Source organism: Phoca vitulina, unplaced genomic scaffold (genome assembly GCF_004348235.1).
Source record: "Phoca vitulina isolate PV1807 unplaced genomic scaffold, GSC_HSeal_1.0 scaffold33, whole genome shotgun sequence".
In the NCBI taxonomy this organism is placed as follows: Eukaryota; Metazoa; Chordata; class Mammalia; order Carnivora; family Phocidae; genus Phoca; species Phoca vitulina.
In genome coordinates this window covers 17,653,327-17,676,642 of record NW_022589736.1, presented here as the reverse complement: position 1 = coordinate 17,676,642, position 23,316 = coordinate 17,653,327, and the positions used below count along the sequence as shown (strand labels likewise).

The 23,316-nt window shown below is 38.3% G+C and overlaps 1 protein-coding gene across 2 annotated transcripts in view; it reads right to left on the bottom strand.

The window, feature by feature from the left end:
• Positions 1-270: 270 nt before the first annotated feature.
• Positions 271-23,316, bottom strand: part of PTER (phosphotriesterase related) — a 67,337-nt gene continuing 44,291 nt past the window's right edge. For both annotated transcript variants that reach the window (XM_032425755.1, XM_032425754.1), the window contains exons 4-5: positions 6,943-7,083; positions 271-1,225 (exon numbers count right to left, since the gene is read on the bottom strand). In XM_032425755.1, the coding sequence (XP_032281646.1) occupies positions 1,015-1,225; positions 6,943-7,083 (352 nt within the window). In that variant the 3' untranslated portion in view covers positions 271-1,014. The remainder of the gene's footprint in view (positions 1,226-6,942; positions 7,084-23,316) is intronic.

Genomic DNA, 23,316 nt, shown 5'->3' with positions numbered 1-23,316 from the left:
GCTTTATTTACACCAAACATCAGGGCAGGGTACCTTTTGAAGAGTAGGCTCTAGAATCAGAATGTCATTTCTAATAGATCTGACCTTTTCTTCAGATAACTAAGCATTATTTTCTCTCTTTAGGCCCAAGGAAAAACAAAAGGTAAAGGAAATAAAGGGAATATAGATAAGGCAAACATTTCTCTTTTTTTGCATTATATATTATTAATTAAACTGTGGCCTTTGTTATTATAAATGTAATGATTCATTAAACTATATTATGTAATATATTTTGACTTTTATGATTGAATTTTTATAAATTACTATTATGTGTTCATGCTCCCTTATACAAATTTTTTAAAACAACAAAGTTTTACAGCAAAAATGGATACTGGGAAGCCACGGGCAACAAAACTGATTTATTATCAGTAAATATAGATAAAGTAGACAGCATATAATTAAGCTTACACAATCTTTTTACCATTGTGAATTGGTAATTGTATTACAGTATCCTTTGGGAAAAAAAAAAAAGCCTCAAAACTTAACTTCCCTTGCTGCTGAAGCTATTTTAAAGTACCGTATTATTCATTAAGCATTAATTAAAGAACAGCAGGATAATTAGTAGGATCATCAATATTACAAGAAACATTAGATTGCTCCAGAAGGGGGTAATTTAACTAGAAACACTTTAAATTTTCTCAAGTAGTGCAGCTGATAGATTAAGAAAACAAAACAAAACAAAACTCCACTAAGGGGATACAGACTGTAAATAAATCACTGTTTGGAAATAGATATTTCTGTATTTATTTTGTGAAGGCAAAACAATAGGGCTCAATTAGGTCAGTAATTTCCTAAAGGTACAGAGGTAATAGTGGTTTCTGAGAAGGCAAAACTCTTCTAATTCTCATAAAAAGGAAATGACCCACCGTTAGTCCTACAGAGAGGTCTGATTAATATCTCACAGTGGGTTTGAAACCACTGGAAAATGTTCTTTGCAAGCTTTAGGCTCAAGGTGTGAATTCATAAACAACCATCCTATTTGAAAGTTAGCCATCGCTTAGGGTTCTCTATTAGTATCTTATCAAGTGCATTCTCAGTGATACCTCTAAGCAACATTTTAGGAACAATGTTGGTAAGTATATGAGAATAGCCGTGACCTCCATATTTCATTAGCCGATGCTTCGTATGTATGTCGTGCGCCATCAGAATTCGATCTTCATAGCCCTCATCCACCAGAAGACGCACTCTGTGAAAAATGTTGACTCATTATATGGCATTGGTCTCACATTTAAAATTATCAGGGCATTTTAAACGTTTTACTCATACTGCCTTCCGCTATGGCACGTGTAGTGGGAGGCCCTTAATATTGCGTGGTGATGATAAAAATAGTATTGCATCCTAGTAGGAACCTGATCCTTATTCCATGCACACAGAAATTTCTAGCCTGTGGTATTTATGACAATGCCTGCAATGCTGCATTAAAAACAGCTTCTAATAGGCAGTCTGAATGAACAGCCGCTTTGGCATTTCCCAAAGTAACTTTGTTCTGGATTTGTATCCAGCTCTCTGCTCTAAAATACCTCTCCTATTGGACCCATTTTCCAGAACCCATTCTCTCTCTCTCTGTCTTTCTCTGTCTCTCTCTCTTTCCTTTCTTCTAGGAAATACAATCAATGGCAATTTGTGATTAAAATAGGGAAGCAAAAGGAATCTTCATACAAGTAAAACATTCTGAGAGTAAAATCTGTTGGTTTGAAAGTGAAGGGCATATGATCAGCTAGATGGTCATTTTAGAAAGGTCAGCAAAGGTACCTCTGTATTTTGAGCACTGGTCCCTTCGAAGTCTATGGGAATTTTGACTTAGGAGTCGTCTTGGAGCATTGGATTAAATCAACCAACAACAATTGACTCTATCTTCCTTCTACCTCAACAAGATTGTTATAAATATTGAGCTGTTCCTTTAAATTTATAGCCAGTTGGCTACAGAATGGCTTTCCAACTTCTGTCTAAACATCTAATCCTCTTTGCTTTGTTAAATGCTATAATCTACAGTGTGAGTCACCTCCTGACAGCTACCATCTGTGTGTGTCTGGACTCTGGGCACTGTCCGTCGTGACTTCCACCAGTCGCTGATGGCAGGAGGTGCAACTTGGAGACAATGCTTTTCTCTGGCATTCTCTACACAGTCTTGTCAGTCTCTGGATTCCCAAATGAATCTAGATGGTTGGACAGCACCTTCTTCCAAGGGCTAATTATTTAAAAGGTATCCTTTTTGCTTCTGTGACATTTCTTGCCATCCAGTGCATGAGTCATATTTAATAATGACTAAAATAAGCACATTGTGGGCCACCGCACAAAAACCTCAAGCACAAAGCCTTGCCCTCCGAGAACACACATTTTAAAATAAAATTATAATTGAAGATGAGATCTTGTGTTTGTAGATCAAAGGAAAGCAAGTGCCAGAGAAAAGCCACCCTGAGCCTTTTTGTCTAGAAATCTGTGTTCATGTCACATGTACCCACGTGTGTCCTATAAGTACTTGGACTTCTGTTTGTGCCACCGTGGATATTTACCTCTTTAAAATTTGTATAGTGTCCAAAAGCTCTGATCTGATGTTACTTTTGGAACAGACTCTCCTTAAGGGAATGCTCTAAGTGAGTTATGTCATCATTTATGAAAAAAGAGGAAGATTTGACAGAATGCATACACATTGCTGGAACTTAGTTTAACAAACCTTGATCACCAAATGAAAAGGAGTATCACATTCCCAGAAATTTTAGGGTACACCTCCCCCCCTTATATTTTCTGAGCATTTCCCAAAGTTTTTGTCTGTTTTCCTTGTCTGAGTAAAAAAAAAAAAAAATGATGTCATGTTATTACAGATGGATAAACAAATTCCCATATGTGACCTCGCGCCATACCCTGAAACCCAAAGTTATCAAATTGTGAAGTAGTAAGGAAAGAGTATAATGGATAAGATACTCATTGAAAAAGGAGAACCCTTAGAACTCATTAAGTCGAGCATGTGGAGACCAGTTCTCTCATGAGAAAGATACTGCCATGGTGCTGCAAACATAATTATCTCCTGACTATCAAGATATAACTTGGCCACTCTTTTTTTTTTAAAGAGTTTTTTTTTTTTTTAAGATTTATTTATTTGAGAGAGAGAGAGAGAGCATGAGCAGAGGGGACGGGTAGAGGGAGAGGGAGAAGCAGACTCTTGCTGAGCAGGGAGCCCGATATGGGATATGGATCCCAGGACTGTGCGATCATGACCTGAGCCAAAGGCAGACACCCAACTGACTGAGCCACCCAGGTGCCCTAGCTTGGCCACTCTTAGAATAAAAGCTCCTCTCTCGTGCCGTGCCATTGTATGGAAGAACAGTAGTTCCAGAGATGCAGGCAGAAGGAAGGAACCACTGTAGATGAAAAGACAAATATGACAGTAATTATAGAAATACAAATGAGTTAGTGTTTTGCAAACAAATATTAGAGAGAGACTACAAAGTGTGAAAAGGCAGAGATATAATAAGATTTGAGAAATGGAGCATAAGATTGAAAACAGGTGTTAGACACAGAATTTCTGGTGCTGAAAACCAGAGGTAGGCAGAAGCGTGCTTCTATGTTCTTGCAGTTCAGAGCTGTAAGATGACTAAGGCTCAGAAAAGGACTGCCAATGGATGATGAAAATCAGGTGCCCAAAGGAGGGAGGGCAGGGGGGTACCGGAGCACATCCCCTCCCGAAAGGTCATTCAGTAATTACCGTGAGCTGGACTTAAGTCAAGTGACCTAATGCATGATTTTCATTTAAGGACAGTTAAGTATATATACAGACATAGACATACATAAACACACATATATTACATATATATTTTGATGTATAGAAATACATCTGGAATGTTTACATTTGGTTCAAGGAAAGCTGATCAGAATGAAATTCTTGTTCTTGAATTAATAGCCAAAAGTTGCTAAGAAGGAATATGAGATGAGGTGTCAGTTGTCCCTCCCCCCCATATTTCCTTCCTAGACCCCTTTGCAGGCTCCCTCTCTCTTATTCAAGGTCCAGGAGCCTCATGGATGGCATAGGATTCCTTCTAAAGATACAAAAGATACAGCTCACTGCCACAAAGGGGCTTAGGAAAAGGAAGCAGGTCCTAAAAGCAAACTTCCTATTTCTAAGATGAGTTACAAAATGTGTATTGAGGGCATTCCTCAGGAAACCATGGTTTTGAGATCATGAAAGATGAGAAAGCCCTACCAAACCACCCACTTTAAATTCCAGAGAATATTCACCTCTGAGTATGGCACAGGGGCCATAGGGACACGTGTTTGCCTCTACTGAATGGTGCTCCTAGGGCACGTAAGTTAAAATCATAATTCAAAATGAACAAACAAAAAAGAAACAATAAATCAGTGTATCAAAGAATTGATGTCAGTGGTGTAAAAAAATTTTTAAAAGACCTAGCTTCACTAGTCAGATCAGTTTGCTCACATACGGCTGATCATCTCCATATTGACATAGCTAGAGTTACATGGATCAGCTAGCTCTCCCTGAGGATATTAAACTCGAACCATCAAGGAGGAGTGACCATACACAGGGACAGCAGAAGGCAAACAGATGTAAAGGTTGACTGCCCAGGGTAAGAGCTGAGGGCTGTCCCAACTGTGGCCACCGGCTCTAGATCTTTCCCTCAACTCCCGTGTGTGTATATGTCCTACTATTGCTGCTTGAGCCTCAGTTTCTGGACATCCCTTCTGTAGGTCAGTTTTCTTTACTTGTATTCCAAATGGTTTTCTGCACCCATAACCACTTTCTGGGCCTTGTCATCATGGAAGACTACTTCCTCTCTGAAATCTCGATCTTCAGTTCCCCACTCTGACCCCAAGTTACATCCTTCTACCTTCTCACTCACCTCCTTCTGTGTACATTCTCCCCCTTCACTCAAGCTTCCGGTTATTCACCTCTGCTATATTATTCTTTTATCTTCCCATTTTTCTCTATACCTTCTTTCCTCCATCTTGGACCTCATGACCCTCACTCAACCCCACCCCTGTTCCCCCAGTTGTCAGCCATGTTTTCGAAGACAGAATCCCAACCCTCTCTCTGTTGACATTTTCTGCTTCTCCTCAAAGCTTCCTTGGTCTTACTGCCAAAATACACAACATTTTGGGTGGAAATAATCACCACATCATGTGCATTGGTGCCACTGTGCAGTCATGCAGTCATGACCTTGAGCCTCACGTGGGTCTCACACACAACACGTCCCATCAGTGTCTCTCGCATTCCCTCAGCATCCATTCCCAGCCTCCCTCCTCTTCTATGAGGTCCTGCCCTGAATCTGTTCCTTCCTTCTCAGAAGATAACCAAGTCTCCTTCACAGGGACACTACCGAACATGGGTGGCCATATGTCCTCAGTTTCCTGTTCTTGCCACGACATCTCTCTGCATTCACCCCATTGCTTGCCTTACCCTTTCAACCGACTTTCTGTTTGCTTCCCAGATTCCATCTGTTTGTCTCCTTAAAGCCTTGCTCTGTAGCTCCTCTCTGCAGATTGCTTTAAGTTAGCATCGATTGACTATTTTCATATTCTGCACCAGACACTCACATAAAAACTCTGCATACTTTATTTCATATATATTCCATAACAGCGCTGTAGAATGAGTACTGCTTCCCGGGATTTGTCTCTGCCTCTGTCTCTGTCTCTCTGCTTTTGCTCTCAGGCACATAAACATTGCTCAACTCTTAACAAAACCTTCCCTTGATCCTGCCGTGGCTTCTTGCTTTGGCCCTACACCCCTGCTTCCCTTTACTACCAAGCTTCTTGAAAGAGTACCCTCCACATTCTCTCTCCTCTTCCTTACCCCCTCCTTACTCCTCAAGCGTTGTCTATGGAGACTGTACTTCCTGACTGTGCAAGAGAATCTCCAGTCTATGAAATCCAGTGGACACTTTCAGCCTTTACCTCACTTGATGCCTGCCACCTCTCAGGTGTCCAAGCCCTTCTGTTTTAAGCATTCTCCCACCCCGACTCCCACCACAACACATTTCCCTGATACTCTTCTCACTTTGAAAACTTTTCAATCTGTCCTTGAGTGACTCTTCCTGAGTCCATTCCTTAAATATCAGTGTTCCCCAGGGTTCTGTCCTCATTCTCTTCTCTGAGTGATCTCATTCATTCCCATGCTGCCAACCATGACATACAGACCGAAGATGCCCACATTTATGTCTGAGTCCAGATCTCTGCTCTGAGCTTCATCCCCTTATCCATGGCTTCACTGGATAGCAACTCTTAGATGCTCCCAAGCCAGGCATCCTTGTGAATCCCAAATCTGTTTCTCCTCCCAGATTCCCTAACTTGGTGCATTCAGGGTTCACATCACCACGTAACCAAGACAAACTGGTAGCCATCCACCCTTGACTCCAAAAATTTTCACTTGGTTGCAGAGAATGACTCGTACAATTACTCGCTTAGACAGTTTTGAGGGGTTAGATCTTCTATGATGTTTCATCTTTAGACATTTGACTTACAGCATTTAAGTTTCAATCATCTCTGTAGTGAATATTTTTTATAAAGCATTTCAGAAATTCATTGTAGGAGGTGAGGGCTTCAGTGTGGGCAACATGGGAAAGAAACAGCTTACTTGATTAAGGATAAAAAGAGGAAAACATCTTTGTTCTCTTATTGTCATGGCAGGGGTTAAGTATTATCTGTTTCTTGTCAGCTGCCCATCTGCACTGAACTTCTAAGGCTCTGCTAAGCTTTTGCCTACTTAGGATGACTCATTTGCTTCTTGAAATAATATATAGAGATTTTCTGCCTGCAACAGCACTGATACTTTTTTTCTGAAAGTCTCTGGTTCCGCCTGCATACTGTGTTCTGAATCTTTGCTAATACCCGCCTAGATATGAATCAAAAAGGGCTGGTAAAAGGGAATGCTCTCAGAGATTTCATCGTATTTACCTTCTAATTCTTTTATTATCATTGGGCATGTCGATATCCGGGTTGAATTGGTAATGAAGGAGTTCGGTCCCAAAGAGATCATATTCCAAGTAACAGCCAAGTTGAGCAAACTCTAGTAGTTCCTTTTTATCAAGTATAGTCCTAGAGACAATAAGACAGACACACTGTTATTATCAAGAATGTATCTTCCATATATACAGATTAAAAGTTCTAAGTGCACTGTGTACTGAAACATAATTAAAGTAACAGAACTTTTGAGTTGGCTCTTATGATGTAACTATAAAATAGTAAATGCAATGTGTTACCAGAAATAAGGGAATTTACCCTTACCTAAAAGGGAGTTTTCCCTTCTAAAGTACTTGGGAACTAAGACGTTTTAATTATGCTTCCATTACTCAAAGACAATTTTGTAATTCTCCTTCAGACTTGTCTTCAGGATATGTTCCTTTTGAAAATCCTTCATAGAAGTGGGAAGGCTATGAACTCTGGAAGCTATCAAAGGGAATTTGGCATCAGTCTGGTGAATTAGGTGAGTAATACTAATCTGGGTAAAATATGAAACTAAGGTAAGGTAATATGGTGATTTTCTTGTGAAGATCATAAAGCGGTTCCAAAATTAATTCCAATGTCATTTTGGGATATATCATCATTTGTGAATATCACTGCAACTTTTCAAAAAGGGGCACCACTCCTACAGATATTTGTGTTCTGGCATGCCTAGTTTTTAAATAGAATTTATCATTTCATGATAATTTTTATGGATGTCTTCTCATTTCTTTAGAGATCATAGTAAGAATAGCACTGTTTTATGATGTAAGACTATGTAAATGAACAGGAAAAGAGAGGTGTATAAGAGAAGCACCAGCTACAGAGAGTGAAGCAGAGTCCAGAGCAAGAGTAGATGATCTCAAGAAATTTAGATCATAACAAGTAAAAAGGGATGCATGAAGTTAACCCCAAAAATACCATGGTAGAGATTCAGACACATAGAGGAGAAAGAAGAAAGAAAGAAAGGCAGGAAGGAAGGAAGGAAGGAAGGAAGGAAGGAAGGAAGGAAGGAAGAAAGAAGAAAGAAAGAAAGAAAGAAAGAAAGAAAGAAAGAAAGAAAGAAAGAAAGAAAGAAAGAAAGAGAAAAAGAAAGAAAGAAAGAAAGAAAGAAAGAAAGAAAGAAAGAAAGAAAGAAAGAAAGAAAGAAAGAAAAAGGAAGGAAGGAAGAAAGAGAGAGAAAGAAAGAAATCAGGAGACAATATGGAAAAAAATGTGAAGGAAAAATACACCCTTTAGACATTGTGTGAAGGGAGTTCAGGGTGCAGAGAATGGAAATGATTGAAATCCCAAATTGGCCTGGCACAGAGTTGGAATATCAGATGATGATTGTCTTACTAGGCTTTTATCCACTGATATTCTATTACCTTGGCAATTCCAGGATGCAAGGATTAAAGCACTGTTATATGTCTATAAATTTGCTTCAAAGAAGTCAGAAGTATTTTCAAGGCCTTTCTTCCAAACCATAGGAGGACCAATTAAGCCTCTGTGTGTCACGAGTGTGAGATGCTCCCTAGGAGTTGACTATTGACTTTCACTCTAAGCAGTCATATTGTAGCTGGTTCTGTTTTATTCTATTCAACAATTCAGCATAACTGATAGTGCACAGTGTTGTTTTAGGCAGGGAGGCTAAAATATCTTTCTTTTACACTATAAAATGTGCATTCGTTCTGTGCCATCTTCTGCTAATACCACTCCTTTTCCATCTTCTTACCCTGGAGACCGTCTTTTGCTTCTAAAATTACTTGCCTAAAAGAATATGTGTTTTTCTATAGTAGACACATTGTGTTTTCCCCCAAAGAACCATGCTTAAAAACAAAATATACACAATTAAAATAACATAAGAGGGAAGAGGGAAGTTTAGTGTGTTTCTTTTGAGTCAGTTCCTTCAGTTTAATTACCAATATGGGCAAGGTGCTGGGGGTGGGTGGGGAGACAAGCAGGGGATGAAGGTGCCAATAACATGTTGGATCAGACTCCTATTTCTGCTCTTAATGTCTTTTTCTTTCCTTTGGCCTAATGCCTTGAGACTAAGTCTTGTAAGTTTTAAGTGATATATTGAAATAGGTATTCAATGAAAAGTCTATGGTAAATGAAAAGCCATAGGGGAGATTTTAGTCTTAGTTACAACTGAAAACACAAAGTAAAGTTGCTTATCATCATAATAGCTGAAAATTATAAGAACTTACTTGTATCTGGCATTGTGCTAAGCACTTTATATCTATTACCCCATTTAATATTCTCCATAATTCCACTGATCTCAATTTTACAGATGGAGAATTGGAGAAGTGAGACATTAGAAATTTATTCAAAGTGATGTGTTAGAATATGAGTTAATTTCAATGCTAGAATCAGCTATCTTAACCATCATTCTATATGACTTCTCCTACTGCCAAACATTTTGTGCTCAAAGGACATTGTCCAGAATTATACTGACTATAGCACACATAGTGTTGTTTTAATCTTATTTTGAACTTTAACGCCCTCCCCACAAAATGCACTTGAAAAATGGGGAATTTCCCATCAAAGGGTAGCATGGGGACAAGGCAGTGATAAACCTGAAAAGTAAGAAAGGATTACTGTGTAAATTTCTTTAATTGTTAGTTCAGAGTATAAATACATATAGTAGGCAGTAGTTATATTGGACAATTTGAATGACATGGTTAAAGGAATCATATTAATGATGACCATTGCTTACTTTCTTACTAGGAATCTGATATTGCTCTAAGCCTCTTACAAATATTAAGGGGCACATATTAAGGGTCTTCTATCACCAGACCAGACCTCTCTCCTGTAGTCCAGAATTGCATATCTAATTGCCTGTTTGCCTTCTCCACCTGGATGTCTAATAGACAGCTCAAGCTTAACATGTCTCAAACTAGAGCCCTCATCTACCACCCTAAACCAGCTGTTCCGACACCCTTCCCTCTCTCAGCTGATGGCAACTCCATCTATCCATTTGCTCAGGCTAAGAACCTTATAATCATCCTTGACTGCTTTCTTCATCTCACACTACACTTCCAGCCTACTGGGACAGCTTTTTGGTTCGACTTTCAAAATGTGACCAGAATCTGGACATATCACCATCTCTCCTGCTACCCTCCTGGTCCAAGTCACCACCATCTCCTTCTCAACTGCTCTCCTCTCTTTTCTGCCTTTGCTCTACTACAATCTATTCAGATATAGCGATGAAAGTGCTATCAGCACAACTAAGTCAGATTAGGTCTCTCATGTGCTCAAAACTCACCACTCACTTCCCATTTCCCTCAGAGAAAAAGCCAAGGCCTTGCAGTGACCCATGAGGCCATGTGTGATCCCTCTGATGTGGTCTTATAACAGCCTCATCTAAGAGAGGAATGGGGAATGTAGGGACCCAATTCTCCAGAGGTAAATTTTATATAAATGCTTCCTATCTTATAAATGTTATCTGAAGAATATCACCATAGATGTAGATATCTTTCTAGAGGAAGGAGAACATGTTTAATGAGATTCATCAGCACATGTAAGTTTTGAAAGTAACCCCTGGGAATTCTTATTCTGTAGAATAGCACATAGAAAGGAGTATGATTTGGGCGGGGCGGGGGGAGGTATGGTCCTTTTAAAAATTTTATAGTCACATGGAGAGGAGATGATTTCTTCAGAAGAGGAGCAAAAGATGATATTTTGGACATTCGGAAAATGCAGTTAAAAAATGAAGCTGACAAATTTGCTATCATTAAAAAGCCAGGAGATAGATAGATGAAATCATATATTATATATTACATACTATATATTATGCATTATATATTATTATTTTTACTGACATTTGGTGATATGACACCCTCTGGATAACTGAACATTAGTGTGAAGGAAACTGAGAAATGATTTCACTTTCATTTTCCTTACTGATGTGCAAAATCCATGGGGGAAAAAATAGCGTCAGTGATCATGCACAATTTTCAAAGGAAAGTCCTAAAAAAACCCCGAGTTTGGTATGAGATGTTAATGGGGGATAGGATAGGAGAGATAGAGGAAGCAAAAAAAAAAAAAAAAAAAAAAACCCACATAATAATCATCAGGTATTTAAAACAGCCCTATCTCATTTAATCCTTGCAAAAACTATATGAGGAAGGTATGATCATCCCCATTTCATAGGTGAGGAAACCAAGACTCAAAAAAGCTAAGTAACTCAACTTCCAAAATGACAGGTTGAGAATAAAGCCAGACTGTGTTTGTCTCAGAAGCCATGTTCTTAGACCATGCTGCTTGTTCTGTGATGGGAGCATCACTCACATACTTCTCACCAGCACTCAACTATGAGTAGTGCACCCCACCACAAAGACATCTTGGAGCAGCCCTGCACCATAAATGTCTAACAAGGTGACTTCACCACATTAAATTGGCATTCATTTGGATGACTTCCAGGGACTGTCAAGGTGCTACTGAAGTCGCATTTATGCAAGTGACTTTTTTTCACTTGGAGAAAGGATTGACCCCAAATGTCAGAATGGTATCATGGGAAAATGTACTCTGCTTGACGTCTTTCAGATGAGGATTAGCAGAGGTCCTGCCCCTCCCAGTCATCAGTGATCTCATAGCACTTCTTATATAAGTGGAGATGTCAACTCTGCTCATTCCATATTCTATATCCATGAAAATTACCTTCTTTCTTATTCCAATCTTCCCCAGACTTTAAGGTATTTTTCACCTCTTGCCCTAATAGGCAGTGGGGTGATTTTGAAATACAAAGAGGCTACTGCCTTTCACACTGGAGAAGGTCCCTTCTTCAAGGTGGATGAAGTAATTGCAAGGTCATTCATAAAATATCCTGGAATTTCCTGGGAAGAAGTTGAAATTTTTGTATCAAGTATTTGTTCTTATCATTCATATATATATATATATATATATATATATATATATATATATATAAAATTTCTTCTGTTGCATGTTTTATACTTTTGTTCCCTAACTAATAAACTAATTCTCTCTATATAAGGAACAGGCACAAATTTAGGACAAACATACTGCCATTAGCCAAAAAAAAATGGTACCTAAAATGATCTGGCAATCTTCATTTTCAGAATATGGTTATCATTTACTAGCGTTTTAAGGCTGGTACTAAATCGCAAGAGAGTTGATTCTGTTTTTCAAGCCTCTTTATATTCTAGATCTTATCCAAGTGCTGAGGGGTTTGGTTTAATGTCAAAATGCATTCTGAGTGGGAGCAAGGAAATCTGTGTGAAGTGATAATTTAGATGAGGGTCTGTGGGCTGTCTAGGTAGAAAGAAGTAAGGAGCAGAGGAAAGGATATGATTCGTGGGCGTGATCAAGATGATAACAATATCTAACATTTGTCTTGGGCTTTCCAGTTTCAAAGAACTCTCAAATACATTATTTCATTTCATACATTCAGGTACACCTTTATGAATTAATTCAGCAAGCACCTACTATCTTGTACTATCACCTACCTTGTGCTAGCCTCTGCTGGGAATAAAGATATGAGAAAGAAATTTGAGATGCTGTCTTAAGGAATGTAAAGTCTAAGGGAAGGATATAGGTATTTAAACTAATAATTACAATTAAAAGTGTTGAAAGCTTTTTTTTTAGTACAACTAAATATGAAGTGTTATGAAAGAACAATGAAAGGAGTAACTCATTTGAGTGGAGTCTATTGAATAGAAGACTATTTAGAGAAAGGTTGGTGGGGTTCAGGTGTTGAGGGATGGATGATAAAGAAGAACACCTGTTGAGGGGGGAAAAGAAAGAAAAAGAATCTTGTTACTGAAGATAAAGCTGTGATTATCAGAACTAAAGTGCATGAGGGTAGAAGCAACCATCCATCTATCCATCCACCCACCTATCCATCCACCTATAAGAAATTATTGATCATCAACTTATAGTATGAGATATTAGCTGGATAAACAAAGACAAATAACATACTGTTCCATCCTTCAAGAAGTTCAGTGTCTATTAGAAAAAAGAGTCATGGAAACAAATAATTGTTTTACAGACCCACTGAGTGTAATAATAAAAGTACTGCTAGGAACTGGGCTGGCTCAGAGAAAGAGATAACAGATCCTGCTTGGCTTGTTCAGGAAAAGCTTTGTAAAGAAGAAAACCTCTCACGAGCTGCAGATTGAAGAAAGACTGCAAAGTAGATAAGGGAGAATGGAGTCTTCACAGCAGGGGGACTACCTTCTGTAAAAAGCATGTAAGCACAATGAGCATGGGGCACTCAGCATCACAGTCCCTGTGGCATTAGCCCAAATTTGGTGCCTGTGCTAGAGATAATGGGAGATGAGGTGGAGGGATGGGTGCAGCCCAGATGACCAAGATGTTGGATTTTGTGCTGAAGGTGAAGGGGTCCTTAAAGAGCCGTAAGTTACGGTTGAGGAATGTAATACAATGGGTAAAGCTAAGGGAGCAATTCCTGTTTGGAGACTATTACAGTGGTTCAGATGGCAGATGAGGGCCTGACTTAAGTTAACAACAGAGGACTGGATAGGAGGGGTCATATTTAGAGATCTTAGTGAGGTAGACAGGTTTCATCATGTGAGGGTGCAGGGAAGGGTGGAATTTAACATCTGGGTGAATAATGTTGTCCTTGACAAGAACAGGGCAAACAGCAGGAAGAGTAAGTGATGAGTCATTATCCCCACAGAGACAGCAATGGAGAAGGAGAATCAAGGGCCTGTCTTGGGCAGTTGATTAGATGTTGGTGTCATTAAATGATACCAAGAGCATGGGAGGAGCCAGTTCTGAAACTCACAGACCACTGGTGAAATAATTATGCCACATATTATCATTATTGCCTAGATGAAGGAACTAAAGCTTGGATCTTTTAAGTGATCAAAACCCCAGGTATTCCTCCTCCTTTCCTAGTGCACTTTCCATTACACCGCACTGTGGATGTGTAGTAAATCCATCAGCCATTACAATCTGTAAATTCCTGGGCCTAGAGACTTAGCACCATGACTTAGCAGCACTAATTTGAGATCAGACTAGCTCGGGGCCTGACACAGAGAGAAGCACAGGATATATTCAATGCTAAAACTAATGAACTTGACCAAGTGGTTTTTTTAGAGTTGGCATACAAATACAATAATAAATGGATGTGTATACGACTGATTTATTAAAAACAATGTTGAATTTCAAAGACTGATTCTTTTTAAAATTATTTATCGCAAAGTAATTTAAAAAAAACCTCTTTGGGCGCCTGGGTGGCTCAGTTGGTTAAACAACTGCCTTCGGCTCAGGTCATGATCCTGGAGTCCCAGGATCGAGTCCCGCATCGGGTTCTCTGCTCGGCAGGGAGTCTGCTTCTCCCTCTGACCCTCCTCCTCTCATGCTCTCTCTCAAATAAATAAATAAAATCTTTAAAAAAAATAAAATAAAATAAAATAAAATAAAAAAAACCTCTTTGTCTCTCTCCTCACTGAATTCTTCAGTTTAAAACCAATGGATATTTGTACAGATAGTGTTATGTGAGATTCTTTATTATTTTATGGGAGTTTTTCAACAATTACAAGAGAGAATTACTTAAGAGAATTACTAAGAGAATTAAGAGAATTACTAAGCTCACCTAGAACTAACTATCCATGTAATAACCTATGAATGTTTAAATATTTATCATGGAATGTTTCAAAGAAATTAAGATGTAAATTACTATAATCTAATAAATTCAATATTAATATAATTCTCTCTAAAACACTATTCACATATATTACTATATTGCTAATAGCAGTTGCACCTTATAAATCTGAAAAATTCTTAATTGACAAATTTCAATTAATTTATTTTTAATGCCAAAATAGAAACTAAATAGAATGAGGCAAGTTGTTTCTTTTTTTTTTATTTTAATTCCATGTGGTTAACATACAGTGTTATATTAGTTTCTGATGTACAATGTAGTGATTCAACAGTTCTATATATTACTCAGTGTTCACAAGATAAGTATGCCCTTAATCCCCTTAACCTATTTCGCTCATCCCCCCCCCCCCCCCCCCCCCCCCCCCTCGTGACCATCTGTTTGTTCTCTAATTAAGAGTTTCTTTTTTTGGTTTGTGTCTCCCTTGTTTTTTTCCATTGTTTGTTTGTTTTGTTTCTTAAATTCCACGTATGAGTGAAGTCATATGGTATTTGTCTTTCTCTGACTGGCTTATTTCACTTAGCGTTATACTCTCTAAATCCACCCATGTTGTTACAGATGGCAAGATTTTGTAGGGTCTTTTTTATGTCTGAATAATATTATAATTATATATATATATATATATATATATATATATATATATATATATACCACTTCTTCTTTACCCGTTTATCTATTGATGGGCACTGGGGTGGCTTCCGTAGTTTAGCTATTATAAATAATGCTGCAATAAACATAGGGATGCGTATATCCCTTCAAATTCGTGTTTTTATATTCTTTGGGTAAATACCCACTAGTGTGATTCTTGGAATGTAGGGCAGTTCTATTTTTAATTTTTTGAGGAAACTCCATAATCTTCCACAGTGACTGCACCAGTTTGCATTCCCACCAACAGTGCACGAGAGTTCCTTTTCCTCCACATCTTCACCAACACTTGTTGTTTCTTGACTTTTTGGATTTTAGCCATTCTGACAGTTGCAAGGTGATATCTCACTGTGGTTTTGATTTGCATTTCCCTAATGATTGAGTGATGTTGAGCATCTTTTCATGTGTCTGTTGGCCACTGGATGTCTTCTTTGGAGAAAGGTCCGTTCATTTCTTCTGCCTATTTTGTAATTGGATGTGTGTGTGTGTGTGTGTGTGTGTGTGTGTGTGTGTTAAGTTGTGTAAGCTCTATATATTTTGGATAATAACTTTATCAGATACCTCATTTGCAAATATCTTTTCCCATTCAGTAGGTTTTTAGTTTTGCTGGTTGTTTCCTTTGCTGTGCAGAAGCTTTTTATTTTGATGTAGTCCCAGTGTTTTATTTTTGCTTTTATTTCCCTTGTCTCAGGAGACATATCTAGAATGATGTTGCTATGACCAATGTCAGAGAAATCACTGCTTGTGCTCTTTTCTAGGATTTTTATGGTTTCAGGTCTCACATTTAGGTCCTTGACCCATTTTCAGTTTATTTTTATGTATGGTGTAAGAAAGTGGCCCAGTTTCATTCTTTTGCATGTAGCTGTCCAGTTTTCCCAACATCCTTTGTTAAAGAGACTGTTTTTTTCCCACGGCATATTCTTTTATCCTTTGTCAAAGATGAATTGACCAGATAATTGTGGGCTTATTTCTGGGCTTTCTATTCTGTTCCACTGATCTATGTGTCTGTTTTTGTGCCAGTACCATACTGTTTTGAATACTACAACTTTGTAATATAACATGAAATCTGGAATTGTAATACCTTCAGTTTTGTTTTTCTTTTTCAAGATTGCTTTGTGTGGGAAACAGAACGCCACAACGACCACTGGTGCATGTTCGTTCCGACTCCGAGATCTCTGAGAAAACTCGAGATTGCAGGGTTAAAAATAACCCGAAAGGATCAGAGTGAAAGGCCCTTGGGATGTGTGTGGTCTGTTCTAAAGTACGCAGCAGAAGATGTTTTGCAGATAGGAAGCCAGCTGTAAAAAGCACACTGTGCATTCCCTTCTTTGTTCACTTATCCTGTGTTAAGGTCCGAGTACAATGGTGTTTATAATTAATTGATCACAGCCAGTTACAGATTTCTTTATTCCTTCTCCACTCGCATTGCTTCACTTGACTAACCCTGGGTACGTGGAAGAATGTGCCTTATTTTTTTTTTTTTTTTTTTTAAGATTTTATTTATTTATTTGACAGAGAGAGACAGCCAGAGAGGGAACACAAGCAGGGGGAGCGGGAAAGCGAGAAGCAGGCTTCCGCCGAGCAGGGAGCCCAATGCGGGGCTCGATCCCAGGACCCTGAGATCATGACCTGAGCTGAAGGCAGTTGCTTAACCAACTGAGCCACCCAGGCGCCCCAAGAATGTGCCTTATTAAGCCCCTGCTGTAAATCATTATAGATCTATATCATTGTAGAAGGTATATTAGATTATGGAAAATAAACCCCAGGACCTTGGGCTGTTTGCTCGGGGTCCCCTGTGCCTCGCTTTACTGTCGTCTCTTTTTCTCAGTTCCTTCACCGCCCCAGGTCCACGACTCTCAGAGGTCGACAGCTTTGGCTATTTAGGGGTTTTTTTTTTGGTTCCATACAAACTTTAGAATTGCTTATTCTGGTTCTGTGAAAAATGCTGTTGGTATTATGATAGGGATTGCATTAAATTTGTAGATTGCTTTGGATAGTATGAACATTTTAACAATATTTGCTCTTCCAATCCATGATCATGGAATATCTTTCCATTTGTGTTGCCTTCAATTTCTTTCATCAGTGTTTTATACTTTTCAGAGTACAGGTCTTTCACCTCTTTGGCTAAGTTTATTCCTATTTTAGTTTATTTTATTATTTTTGGTGCAATTGTAAATGGGATTGTTTTCTTAATATCTCTTCCTGCTGCTTCATTATTAGTGTATAGAAATGCTATGGATTTCTGTCTATTGATTTTGTATCCTGTAACCTTACTGAATTCATTTATCAGTTCTAATAGTTTTTTGGTGAAGTTTTTAGGGTTTTCTAGATACAGTATCATATCATTTGCAAATAGTGACAGTTTTGCTTCTTCCTTACCAATTTGGATGACTTTTATTTCTTTTTGTTGTCTGATTGCCGTAGCTAGGACTTCCAGTACTATGTTGAATAAAAGTGGTGAGAGTGGACATCCTTGTCTTATTCCTGACCTTAAGGGAAAAGCATTCACTTTTTCCCCAGTGAGTATGATGCTAGCTGTGGGGTTTTCATATAAGGCCTTTATTATGTTGAGGTATGTTCTCTCTAACCCTTATTTTTGAGTGTTTTTATCATGAATGGATGTTGTACTTTGTTAAATGCTTTTTCTGCATCTATTGAACTGATCATATAGTTTTTGTCCTTTTTCTTATTGATGTGATATATCAAATTGATTGATTTGGGAATATTGAACCACCTTTGCATCCCAGGAATAAATTCCATGTGATTGTTGTGAATGATTTTTTAAATGTATTGTTGGATTTGGTTTCCTAATATTTTGGGGGAGGATTTTTGCATCTGGGTTCATCAGAGATATTGTTCTGTGGTTCTCCTTTTTTGTGGTATCTTTATCTGGTTTATGGGTAATGCTGGCCTCATAGAATGAATTTGGAAGTTTTTCTTCCTCTTCTATTTTTTTTGGAATAGTTTGAGAAGAATAGGTACTAGCTATTCTTTAAGTGTTTGGTAGAATTCACCTGTGAGGCCATCCAGTCCTGGACTTTTGTTTGTTGATAATTTTTTGATTTAATGATACAATTTCATTGATGGTAATTGGTCTGTTAAAGTTTTCTATTTTTTCCTGTTTGAGTTTTGGATGGTTATATGTTTCTAGGTTTTCCAGTTTGTCGGCATATAGTTTTTCATAATGTTCTCTTACAATCATTTTATTTCTGTGGTGTTGGTTGTGATTTTGCCTCTGTCATTACTGATTTTGTTTATTTGAATCCTTTCTCCCCCGCCCTTTTTTTGTGATGAGTCTGGCTAGAGGTTTATCAATTTTGTTGATCTTGTCAAAGAACCGGCCCCTGGTTTCATTGATCTGTTCTATTGCATTTTTAGTTTCGATGTCATTTATTTCTGCTCTAATTTTTATTATTTCCTTCCTTCTGCTGGTTTCATGTTTTGTTTGTTCTTCTTTTTCTAGCTCCTTTAGGTGTAAGGCTATGTTGCCTAATTGAGATTTTTCTTGCTTTTTGAGATAGATGTATTGCTACATACTCTCCTCTTAGAACTGCTTTTACTGCATCCCAGAGTTTGGACTGTTGTGTTTTCATTTTCATTTCCATGTAATTTTTGACTCCTTTGATTTCTTAGTTGACCCGTTCATTGCTTAGTAGCATGTTATTTAACCTCCATGTATTTGTGCTCTTTCCAGATATTTTCTTGTGGTTGATTTAGTTTCATAGTGTCGTGGTCAGAAAAGATGCATGGTATGACTTCAACCTTTTTGAATTTGTTGAGACTTGTCTTGTGGCCTAATATGTGATCTATTCTGGAGAATGTTCCATGTGCACTTGAAAAGAATGTGTCTTCTGCTGTTTTAGTATGGAATGTTCTGACTATATCTGTTAGATGCATCTGGTCCAGTGTGTCATTCAAAGACATTGTTTCCTTGTTGATTTTCTGTTTGGATGATCTGCCCATTGATGTAAGTGGGATGTTAAAGTCCCTTACTATTACTGTATTACTATTGATTATTTCCTTTATGTTTGTTAATAATAGCTTTATGCATTTGGGTGCTTCCATGTTGGGTGCATGAGTATTTACAATTGTTATATCTTCTTGTTGGATTGTCCCCTTTATTATTATATAGTGTTCTTCTTTGTCTCTTATTACAGTCTTTGTTTTAAAGTACATTTTGTCCAATATAAGTAATGCTATACCAGCTTTCTTTTGACATCCATTTCCATGATGTTTCTCCATTCCCTTACTTTCAATCTGCAGGTGTATTTAGGTCTAAAATAAGTCTCTTGTAGGCAGCGTATAGATGGGTCTTGGTTTTTTCTCCATTCTGTCACCCTATGTCTTTTGATTGGAGAATTTAGGTCATTTATGTTCAAAGTAATTATTGATAGATGTGTATTTATTGCCATTTTGTTACTTGTTTTGTGGCTGTTTCTGTAGATTTTCTCTGATCCTTTCTTCTCTTGCTCTCTCATGGTTGGCTGGCTTCCTTTAGTGATATACTTGGGTTCCTTTCTCTTTATCTTTGCATATCTATGACTGGTTTTTGATTTGTGATTACTATTAGGTTTGTATATAACATCTTCTGCATATAGCAGTCTATATTAAGTTGATGGTTTGAACCCATTTTTTGCTCCTCTCCCTCCTACCCCATGTTTTAGTTATATGGTGTCATATTTTACATCCTTTTATTTTGTGAATCCCTTGACTGATTGTTACAGATATACTTACTGTTACTGCTTTTATGTTTCCTACTTTTCTTACTCTTATGGTGTTTCTTTTCTACTCAAAAAGTCTCTTTTATGTTTCTTGTAGGGCTGGTTTAGTGGTCATGAACTCCTTACCTTTTGCTTGTCTGAGAAACTCTGTTTCTCCTTCTATTCTGAATGATAGCCTTGCTGGATAGAGTATTTTTGGCTGCAGATTTTTTCCTGTCAGCACTTTGAATAGATCATGCCACTCCTTTCTGACTTACAAAGTTTCTGTTGAAAAATCTGCTGGTAGCCTTATGGGGTTTCCCTTGTATGTAACTGTCTTCTTTTGCTGCTTTTTAAAAAAACTAACTTATTTATTTCAGGGAGGGGGAGGGGCAGAGGGAGAGGAAGAGAGACAATCTCTAGCAGACTCCTCCCTGCTGAGCACAGAGCCTGACACGGGCCTTGATCCCAGGACCCTGAGATCATGACCTGAGCTGAAATCAAGAGTTGGAAGCTCAACCAACTGAGCCACCCAGTGCCCCCCTTTGTGGCTTTTAAGATTTTTTTTAATCATTTTTACTGTGTGTCTTGGCATGGACCTCTGAACAGAGCCACTGAAGCCTAGGTGAGTGAGGCTTGGTGTAAACAAGTTAGGTAGTGGATGGCGGTACCCTGCTGGTTCCCACAGGTGGCTGTGTGTTTATGCTGAGAAGCAAGGGAGGAAGATGACATCTGACAGCTCATTTGTTCCTGAAGGCATCTTCCAATGATCCCTCCCCTCCAAACATGCTCTGAGATGAGTAAATAGCTTTCTCTCCCACATACCCCAGATGTTTTTCAAACTGCTGCTTCTGGGCTGTATCTCTGTGGGCTGTTTGTTGTGCTGTCTCTTTAAGGGCAGGAATTCAGCTTCTTATTCCACTCTGGGCTTTACCAGAACTGAGCCCTCCAGTTTTTAAAATTCCAGGCTTCAAGTCCCTCTGGTTAAGTTCTGATAAGAACTCAGAAAATTTGGCCTTTCATGCTTTCAAAGCCAAATGTTCTGGAGAGTCATCTTCCCTGTGCAGGCTCCCCCAGGTATTAGTCTATTTCTCTCTCCTTTCCTCACCCAAGGCTGCCCCATCCCCCAAGGACAGCCAGCCCATTTCTCTCCACACTGTCCACACTGCGTCTCTGCCCTTTGTGCCCTCTTTGATGTGGCCTCTTCTCTGCTTTCAGTGGTCGAGTTTGTTCTGGTAGTCTTCGGGTCATTCACACTGATGCATTATTGTGTTGTATTTGTGGGACAAGGCGAGCTTAGGGTCCTCTTACTCTGTCATCTTCCCAGCCTCCCCCTGAATAAACCTAGTTCTTAAATTGTGGTCTAAACATTGCCTATGGTTAGAAAGCATAACTTGTTATTTCGATTAAATACCGCCCAGAAACTTTGGTTTCACACAAAGTCAGACCTGCAATTAGAATGGTGCATTCACATGACCATGCTTGTTTATTCCATATATGTAAGCATTTTAAAGCTTCATTTATCTTTATGTATTAAGGCATTACTTTTATGGAACAGTCTTTTCAACATGAGAAAATAATTGGGAATGAAAAGCAATAGAAAAATAATTCAGGTTGTTCTGTATTCATTGTATTTCCCATTATCTACAGTTGAACAAGCATCTTGCTCCTACATTATTCACTTCCCTGACTACCCAGGTCCCCACCTTACAGAGATATTTAATGACATCATAGAAGGAATGATGTCACAGTTTCAATATTATGACTTAAGTGTAGGCTTACGCAAAAGGAACAGATGGCTGCCAGAGAGAAAAACCCTGTTTAAATTAGACTAAAACCAGAAGCTGGCTCTGAATTGCGAAGGGTAATTAAAACTTTATTTTAAAATACATTTCACAGTTTGTATACCCTAGGAAGAGCTTTTTACCATGTGAACTTTCCAGCTGCCACATAGCACAAAAGAGGTTGTGTTTCTCATGTAAGGTGGTACACAGTTCAGGGAACGATGGTACTGAGAAGAGTGAAGATAAATCTCATAGACATGACAATCCTATTTGTTAAAATGTCACATTTCATGGGAACGGTGTCAGAGTCATGAAAAGTTGCTTTAGGAAAAAAAAATTACTGGTAGAAGGTTTGGGTGGGTATAAGGTACAGGAGAGAATACCTGACCGGTGCCTTCTTTGGCCCCAACATGGGCTGCTCTGCCCAAATGTCTGTTAAGGAGGACAATCTGGGATACTCCACAAATATCAATTATCAGCATAACTTAATTGCATTTTATTTGGCATTATTTCTGTATTTTAAGATGTTCTGCTACCTTTCAGTCCGTCACACGTTTGTCTGGACTTTTTTTTTTCTTATTACATAGGTCCTGCAATTAAAGGAAATCCATGATAGACAATAATAGGGGGGAATCCACATAACACTTTAAGGGTTAGAAGTAATTTTTCTTAACCCCTTTTGACAGAGGAGCAAAGGACTGGAAGGCTTGCGTGACTTGTTCAAGATCACACAAAAGTGCTGGTGTCAGAACCAGAAATTAAGCAACACGACTCCAGCACCCCGTTTCTCCATCATCCCATGCGTAGAACATACACAGAAGGGATATACATTGCATTGATGAAGGAATAGCTCCTGCCAATGTCATCACACAGTTTTAACCTTAAATATATTCAGAGTTTGTGTTTCTATGTCAGTGAGTACTCTCTACAAACCTACGTAGATCTTTATATAAAATTTGGCCACAGTGTGACAAGTTACAGACAAGCGGCCATAATGACATGTTTAAAAGCATCTAGGCTTTTTTTTTTTCCTAGTTTTTCTTTCCTATCATCTGCCATAGCGATAGCAGAAGAAATGTCAGTAGACATTAGTAAATTTAAAAAAGGGAGTGTTCTTACTACATATTTTCTTTTAAAGACTCTCACTTGCTTATCAGGCCCCTACTTTGTTGCCTGAACTGATTTCTTTAGTTTTTCACTCCATGGTAGGATCTGAGCCAATATGACTAAATAAGTTGTCTTTACTATAAATAATGTGCACAATGTATATACTCACAATGTGTACTCATTCCTCTCAGGCATACGCTACTTATGCACATAATGCATGCATATGCATAATGCTAATAATAAAGTGTTAAGAACTACTGCATTGTACACACAGGATTCTAGATGTTATGAACCATTTCATGTGCATGACATACCAATTGTTCTTTCTTTAAAATCCTACCATACTACTTGAGTATATAAAGATGTTTTGAAGAGTTTAAGTTTGCCAAGCATTTGCCTGGAATTGATTTTGAGTGATTTCACGTTAATTCACTAGTATTCATAGGAATTAAAAAGGTGCAGTTCC